At 42.2% G+C, this 7,956-nt stretch overlaps 2 protein-coding genes across 3 annotated transcripts; one reads left to right on the top strand and one right to left on the bottom strand.

The window, feature by feature from the left end:
- Positions 1-182: 182 nt before the first annotated feature.
- LOC143499004 (CDC42 small effector protein 2-like) lies at positions 183-3,196 on the bottom strand. Its single transcript, XM_076993947.1, has 5 exons — positions 3,038-3,196; positions 1,679-1,859; positions 1,257-1,358; positions 867-942; positions 183-537 (listed from the first exon to the last, which is right to left on the bottom strand). Exons 2-4 carry the CDS (start codon positions 1,730-1,732, stop codon positions 871-873), a joined length of 228 nt encoding a protein of 75 aa, XP_076850062.1. The 5' UTR covers positions 1,733-1,859; positions 3,038-3,196; the 3' UTR covers positions 183-537; positions 867-870.
- A 1,889-nt stretch (positions 3,197-5,085) lies between these two features.
- mibp2 (muscle-specific beta 1 integrin binding protein 2) lies at positions 5,086-7,636 on the top strand. Of its 2 annotated transcripts, XM_076993964.1 has the most exons (8): positions 5,086-5,331; positions 5,690-5,780; positions 6,084-6,132; positions 6,436-6,616; positions 6,865-6,936; positions 7,022-7,128; positions 7,209-7,293; positions 7,398-7,636. In XM_076993964.1, the coding sequence occupies exons 1-7, from the start codon at positions 5,306-5,308 to the stop codon at positions 7,286-7,288; spliced, it is 606 nt and encodes a 201-aa protein (XP_076850079.1). In that variant the 5' UTR covers positions 5,086-5,305; the 3' UTR covers positions 7,289-7,293; positions 7,398-7,636. The 2 variants fall into 2 exon arrangements, with proteins under 2 accessions (XP_076850079.1, XP_076850080.1); XM_076993965.1 differs by lacking the exons at positions 5,086-5,331; positions 6,084-6,132.
- The last annotated feature ends 320 nt before the right edge of the window (positions 7,637-7,956 follow it).

Below are 7,956 nucleotides of genomic sequence, written 5' to 3' on the forward strand. Positions count from 1 at the left end.
CAAGTTTATTGGAAAAGAGTGCATTTAAAAGCCTAAATAAGAAATATTCCACAACCCAGGGAATAAATGTGAAAGGTATAAAATAAGAAAAATGCACATAATTACAAATATTACCACATTTCAAAGGGTCTCTTTGCCGCACACCCACCCTCCCTCCCCCCCTCCCTCCCCCCCTCCCTCCCTCCATCATTAAAAGTTTGTTTGTAATCTAGAGACTATGCCTCAAAATCTCCAGTGGCCCAGCCACCATATTTGCACTGGTATAAATAAGCATCCATTAGAATAATGGAAACCAAATTGTAATTCATTCCTCAGAAAAGCATTAACAGGCATTAAGATCAAATGTTAGCATTTCATGTTCTTAGCCATTTTTACAATAAGAGGGCTAGAAGGCTGTAAGCATATAACAGTGCATCCGTTACAACAATATACACAACCAGTGGTTAGACTCTTAGGTGATCCAGTGTGGTGTGCTTGAGTCCAGCGTCCCTCTGCATCACTGTTCTGTTCAGCAGGTCACACAAGCTAATATTCACACTGCAGAAACACAGTCTTTTGGTCACATGCTTAAAAAAAACCAAGAAGCACAAAGCTGTACTGTTGGATCACTCTACATTAAAATTGCCTATTCATAGCCATTATGATTACTATGCTAGATGATCACACTGCTAGGCGACTACAGTACTGCAGTTTGGTGTAAGCCGGGGAGTCAATCTACGACTCTTATCAAGTGGAAGGAAAAAGGTTAGCAGCCACGCTAGAGCCCGGTGCTTGAGTTCTGCAAGTTAAGCAATACTGTCTATCCAATAATGAGGCAAGCTTAAATAAGTGTAGTGACTGTACGAACAGACTTCTGGCTGCCTCACCTGGTCATTGGACGTTCTCAGGTGCACCGTTTCCATAACCACCTTTTGATTTCATCTGTGCTTGAACTGAGTTCACCTTTAGAACAGTAAAGCAGGATTATACACAAGACCCAGTGCCGCAAATCATTCAACATTAAACGTTTTATCTGGCCATACTCATTCATCGTTATGTAACTTATCTGCAACATAAAATCTCAATTCATGTTTGCCTGGCTGCTAAGCACAGTCACAAGTCTTATGTGCCCAGGTCAGTAACTCCTGGTCCCATTTTCAAAACCCATAGTAGCCACTGCTGCATGTGTCGGTGCAGGGCACTTGGAAGTAAGAGTGTCACTGTAAAGGCTGTGACAAATGATGCAGTACAAGTCAACACAGTGTAGACACACTTACCGCTGAAAGACCCATTCCCATGTCTCCCGAGCCTACGTGTGTCATATGAACAAAGTTGGTGGGTTCTCCAATCATTGACCGATCTATCCTTCGTCTCCTCTTCTACAACATAAACCATAAATAAATAACTTAAGTGCTTGCACTGGCTCTTGTTTCTGGGTGTTTCTCAGTCTGAGGGTATTTTTGGTCCCCCCACCCTGCTGTGTTAGCTGATGATACATTTCTGAGAAGACAATTAAAGCACTTCTGTAAGTCATTCCAGCATGCTTGATAAATGCCATAAGCGTAAATGTAAAATGTGACAAGGCCAGACACATCGTGAGGGAACGCGTCTGAGTGATAACTCGACGCATCACTACACAATACTAAAAGTCACACTGGAAGCAGCAGGCAGTTACGGGCACTGTGTGAATCAAACTCACCGGCTGGGGCTGTTCGGCAACACAACAGCTGAAGCAAACCCAGAACTCAGTCATGTCGAGTTTAACTGGCTAAAACAACTACTACTTCCTCCTAGAGGCTCTTTTTCTCTTCCTCAGAGTCTTACAACGGCCTCTCTTTGTCTTCTTCCTGTTGAGTGCTCCACAGCTAGGCCACAAGCATCTGCAGGAAGTCGATTACAGAGAAGGCATGAAGATGGGCGTTCCCCACACAGTCACCAGCACTGTCACACACAGACAGCTAGAAGGGGATGCAGCCTTTTCTAAGATCAGATCATATAGCACTAAAGACTTCAAACACAACTATGACAGTGGTTTTGCTCTAAAAATCATATCACATTCAAATTATTCAAAGTTCTAAAGTGCCATTAAGGTATGGGAGGGTCCTCTGCACCTCAGACTGAGGTCTGAGTGACAGCTTCCTCTTGTGGTCTAAAAACATGAACACAATCTCTACTGACAAATAACCAAAGCTGTTTATTCACTTATTCACCTGAAACATGTCTTTTGTTTGAAAGTTTACACCGATAAATACAAGAACTCACTTTGCAACAATTATTTAGTTACAATCAATTTTAAATCAATTTTAAGTCTTACAATTAAGCCTTAGAAGTGCTCTAACTCCTGGGTCTCTTAAACAGTAATTCTGATTGAGGCATAGAGCATCAAAACTTTCCCTCTTATAAAGTTAATACACACACTACCAGCAGCTAATTGCACTTTTTGCCATTTATTCAAATGTCCCCAAAATATTAGCCACCTAGAATCACTAGATACAATAATTACTACACCACATGGACAACATGGGTGGTATCCTAAGAACCTTTATTATGTATCATATGGGTAGAATTCAGAGAACCATAAAATAACATTTGTATGAACATGAAAATGAAAAATATATAAGAAACATAAAACACTAGCTATGTAAAATGAACAACACTTGTACGTATGCTAAATTACGCTAACTGTACGGTAAAACGTCTTTTAAGAGTTTATCATATGAATAAAACACATATCTGAAACGAAAGAGTTAACTATTAGCATATACCCGCGCATACTTTAAGCAAATGAAACAAATAAAGTGTTTCTTTTAAGATACCGTGTAACTCTCCACGTAGCTAGCCCCATAGCGGAGTCCTGCTAGCTGTGGGAGGGTTAGCTAGCTGCACGCCACTTAGAATTGAACGAATTAATTGATCAACTTTTACTTTATATCGGGAAATGTTCCATAAATCACGACAAAATGGTTTAGTGATACTGATACATGTATGAAAACCTTAAAATGATTTATTTTAAACAAATGATTACAAACAACAAATACAGGGTGGAAAAAAAGCATACCTCGGACACTTCCTTGAAGTTGCTGTCAGAAAAGTGCTGAAGGCTCCGGGTGCGTTCAGATTTCTTGCCTTTTGCTTAAACTGACGGATCTTCAAATACTCGGTGCCGGATGTTGTGTATAGCTATGACATGTAGATCACCGGATCTGCGCCGCAGCCAGAACCTCGGGTGATCCCTCCTCCTCCGTCTCTATGAAGATACCTGGGATCTGAAGTTCTCCACTTTCTTTTCCCATCATGAATTTTTATTTGTTTCTACGCGTCGTACATTTAGAAATACAAAGTGTCGTTTATTAGCATCGTGTAACAAAGAAATAGATAAACTGCATGACTGGTTGTTTTGAACAAGTATGCAATCATATTTTCAGACTCAGTTCAGTAGGTTGAAGTGAAACCATCGAAGCTCCACCACCAGAAGGCACCAATCACACGTCTGAATTCGTGAACGCTAGTCGCTACAGCCTTGGGGCTCCTGCTCACATTGTTAAATATAGGCCTATGTAAACTTGATTAAGTTTAAAACCTTGTGTTTTCTGTAATTCACAATGACCTTCGTGATTATATAGATCGTATGTAGCCCAACAACCCCCAAACCTGCGCGGAATGTGTACATGCTGTGACATCCCAGGAACGATGACACTTCAGATAACTTTAACATAGCGTGTGAATCCGTGATCTCTGTGCGTTACATCTACGTGTTCTTGAGTTGCCTATTCATAAACATAAAAATACAGGCTCAGAAAGTAAAAGTCCTCACCAGGATTTTGCTCAAGTTTGCTAGATTTTCTAATTAGTACAACCCAGGTAAAAGTATTGGAGTCAACACAATCCAGGAAGCCTGAGCAAAATCTTGGTGAGGACTTTTACTTTCTGAACCTGGAATTTACACCTCTGTAAAAATATAAATGAAGACGATACAGTGAAACTACACCGTGTGCTCGAGGTGCAAGGGGTCCTGGTCTGAATGATCCTGCGGGGAACAATAGGTGTAGACTATAACATAACACACATATAACTGGTGTTCATTTTAGGTTTTGAGCTGGGCAGTAGTGTTTTAAAATAGACTATAGCATAAATCAGATATGGACGTCAAGCTTATGTTAGAGGCCGTTAGTGTTTTACGCACTCAAGGTCATAGTCAACTAGAGTTGTATGTGTTACAGGATCTGCGCACATATCGTGCCTGTTATAGGGACGTGGTGCAGACGGGCACTGTGCCTGATATCACTATCACGCCAAACTTTTTACCCTTCTCAAATAATATGGCGTTAATATGTTAACTCGTTTGGAATAGCAGGATGTACTTTGAGTTATTCTAGATGAATGCACTGCAAACTAAACAGCCACAGAGCTAAACAAATCACTGAACACCTGCAGTCTACGGCCTTTTGAAACCCTCCGTATGTAAAGTGGATACTGACACAGGTGCGTGTTTTACTCAGAAACTTAGTGCATTGCTTGATCCCGGATACAGAGGAGGAAACGCATCCATGTATCTCAGCTTCATAGGGTCCTACAGTCTGTAATCCAGACTGGAGTTGTTTGTGAGTGCGCTGTTATTTGGATGTGTGCAAAATCTGGTGTTTGTGCTCTTTAGACATTTAAAAGGTAGCCTAATATTTATTATTCGTGTTACAGCGCATGCAATTATCTTAATGGATGGTGGGAAATGCTTCATCAATTCAGGAAACTGATAAAAATATTTGGTTACGGTAAAAACCACATAGACCAATTCGACTTATTATTTATTTCATCCTTTTCTTTTCATGAAAGAAAAATACATTTTGTCGTTTACATAAAGGAAATCTTTGTGTATACATCATCATTAAGTCTATTCATCAGAAATGATGAATGTAGTATATTCAGAACACTGTACATTCTAGTGTTAGTCTATGAACTGTGGAAAACGCACACCAGGTTATCCTTGATCTAACCCTCGTTACCGAGGGTCTGGGGAGGAGCCTGTTGGAGGACCGCTGATCTGGAGCTGTCCCGATTGGCTTGTGGCGTTGGCGTCTACTCTTTATATACCCAATCAGACGGGCCGAAAGGGTAGTGGAAAGCGCGAGCAAGCACACGGGTTTCTCTCGGTGGAAGATCGCGAAGAAGTGACATCGGCCAGCTTACACCCGCTCAACATGGAAGACTCGAGTAGTTGACGTTTCCTTAAGCCCTCTCTTTTCAAGCTTTCTTCCGATCATTGATCCGTTTTGCAAAAAGTCTTCGGGTTTATTACCTTCAACCAGTTTCGGCGCTCCAGCTTTCTAAGATGAAGTACATAATCGGCATTGGCGGGTGAGTATGAACTGTAATGGCTACCCAGATTCCGGCGTGCACGTGGGATTCGGAGAAAAAAACAGTATACCATTCTGTTTCTCCTTAAGTTCTTTTACTTAATTTTGTAACACAATATTAGTTGTTGGACTTCTCTGAAACGTAGCCTACATTTTGTATAATTATAAACGTTTACGTTCATTGATTTAGTGAGGTACACCAGTATAGTAGTAGTAAAATAGATGCCTTTCATCCCTAATATATTCGACGACCAAACGTAGATATAATATTTCCAGATCGTAATCATCCGCTTCCGTTTTAAATTTTCTTCTGTAATCCTGTTTGCTAATAAGTCGTTTCCGCTATTGTATTATCTCAGGGTTACTAACGGGGGTAAAACTACCCTAACCGAGAAACTCTACAAGAACCTTCGCAACTGCTGCGTGGTGCATCAGGATGACTTCTTTAAGGTGAGCACGTGCTGTATATCCGGGAGTTCCAGTATTTGAGCCTAGGAACGAGAGTTGGTGCTTTAGACAGCCTAGTTTCCCGTATAGCTACTGATCTCCAGCTCTTGTCTTTTTAATAGACCGTTGCTGAGTCAGAGGGCTAACGGATAGCAATTATAGGCCCGGGGGTAGAGGCAGGCCAGTGGCAGGTGGTGAGGGGTGTGTGGGGGGCAATAGCTGCTTTGGGCTGGGCTGCGGGAGCCGTTCAGTTGGCCTCTGCCGTGCTGAATGTATGAGAGTCCATCTCATCCATGTATGTTTCAGCCCCAGGATGAGATTGAAGTTGGTGAAGATGGCTTTAAGCAGTATGATGGTAAGCCGGGGTCTTCTGGCTGGGTTGGGTTTGTGTTTGTGTGTGTGTGTGTGTGTGTGTGTGTGTGTGCGCAGACAAGGTGCCTTATTTAACGAATGCAGTGGCATGTTTTTTGTTTTATAAATAAGACACCTAATGATGCAAACCCACCTTCTCCATCTCATTGTTTGTTTTTTGTGTGTGTGTGTGTGTGTGTGTGTGTGTGTGTGTGTGTGTGTGTGTGTGTGTGTGTGTGTGTGTGTGTGTGTGTGTGTGTGTGTGTGTGTGTGTGTGTGTGTGTGTGTGCGCGCGCGCTTCCTGTAGTCATCACAGCTTTGGACATGGAAGCCATGATGAGTACCATCTACGCCTGGCTGGACAACCCAGTTAAATTTGAGAGGTCTCATGGAGTTAACAACACCCTGGACTCTGAGATCCTCCCACGATCCAGAGATGAGGACACCCATATCCTTATTGTGGAGGGCTTTCTGCTTTACACCTATGGGTGAGGTAACATGCATGCGCACAAACTACTGCCATGATCCCGTTGGAGGGAGAGTTGCACCCTTCTGTACATTTTGGCTGTGAACTACAGTCCGCTTGAGTCTGGCTTCTTTGTTTACAGTTATTGAGAATAACCTGTTATTAACAATTAAACTATAGTATTATTACTATTATAATTACTACATTTGTTACATGCAAGTGGAGTTCCTTAGTAATCACATGCATACAATCTAAAATGTTTCTCCACAGACCCTTGATCGATGTCTTTGACCAACGGTACTTTATTTCCATCCCGTATGAAGAATGCAAAAAGAGGAGGTGGTGAGTAGCAGTGATGTAGCACTGCTTCACATCAAGCACAGTTAACAATTCCACTTCTCCTAATGTGTGTGTGTGTGTGTGTTAGCTCAAGGAACTACTCGGTGCCAGACCCCCCTGGTCTGTTTGATGGTCATGTCTGGCCCATGTACGTCAAACACACAAAAGTGATGGAGGACTTAAGAGTTGATGTCGGTAAGTGTTTGTGTGTCTAAGTACATTTAAAAATTAAGTTAAAACAAAATACATTTTAAATGGGAACTGTGTGCTTACAGTGCAGCTTGATGGAACAGTGTCTAAAGAGCAGCTTTACAACCTTGTGTATGGTGACGTTGTCAGTAAAATCCAAAACTAACACAGGTAGGTGTCCCGTTTCATTGCTTCATTATACCACAAGCGTGCTTTTTGTGAAGTCGTATATTGTGTTGCCCCACAAGACATATTTTGGGGTGTGTGTGTTCCAGGTCTGTTGATCAGCTCTAGATTGCACCAGGAGGAAGCCCTTACACCAGCCTTGCACATCTGTAGCATTGAGTGCCATGCCAACAGCGCCCTCTCGTTGCCCGCTCCACTACAAGCGTGCAGCTTTTTTTATACTCCCATATTTATTGCTTTTATTTTCCTCCAAACAATATTCATGTTGGTTGCTCTGGAGATGGTTGCAGAAAGCAGCATAAATCAATAAAATCAAAGGTCCTGCTGAGGTGTTTGTGTTTGTGTGTGGGTGTGTGTGTGTGGGTGTGCATGCGCATAAACAGTGTGTGCTGTGGCGTTTGAGTAATAGAGTCTGATTCACACACACATCACGTAGACCATGTTATGACTCTAAAACAATTCTCTGTCCTTGTTTACTAAATGCCTCAGTCCTTCAATGTGTCTGAGTGTACACGTGTGGTGATGCGTCCCAGCCACATCCCGCCGCTCCCAGACTCTCCGTGCTCATTATGGTTTTTCCCACTGCCCATTTGTCCTTCCTTAAACACAGACGGCATTCAGCCGCACCTCAAGCTGCCGTGTCATGCC

Source organism: Brachyhypopomus gauderio, chromosome 2 (genome assembly GCF_052324685.1).
Source record: "Brachyhypopomus gauderio isolate BG-103 chromosome 2, BGAUD_0.2, whole genome shotgun sequence".
NCBI classification, from domain to species: Eukaryota; Metazoa; Chordata; class Actinopteri; order Gymnotiformes; family Hypopomidae; genus Brachyhypopomus; species Brachyhypopomus gauderio.

What these genes read in the sequence shown, in the direction of transcription:
- LOC143499004 (XM_076993947.1), bottom strand. Translation starts at nt 1,732, where the DNA reads ATGACTGAGTTCTGGGTTTGCTTCAGCTGTTGTGTTGCCGAACAGCCC. An exon ending in TTGCCGAACAGCCCCAGCCG is followed by an intron (nt 1,359 to 1,678) that starts GTGAGTTTGATT and finishes TTTATGTTGTAG; the next exon opens with AAGAGGAGACGAAGGATAGA. An exon ending in TGGGAATGGGTCTTTCAGCG is followed by an intron (nt 943 to 1,256) that starts GTAAGTGTGTCT and finishes ACTGTTCTAAAG; the next exon opens with GTGAACTCAGTTCAAGCACA.
- mibp2 (XM_076993964.1), top strand. Translation starts at nt 5,306, where the DNA reads ATGAAGTACATAATCGGCATTGGCGG. An exon ending in TTTCTGCTTTACACCTATGG is followed by an intron (nt 6,617 to 6,864) that starts GTGAGGTAACAT and finishes GTTTCTCCACAG; the next exon opens with ACCCTTGATCGATGTCTTTG. An exon ending in GGACTTAAGAGTTGATGTCG is followed by an intron (nt 7,129 to 7,208) that starts GTAAGTGTTTGT and finishes GTGTGCTTACAG; the next exon opens with TGCAGCTTGATGGAACAGTG.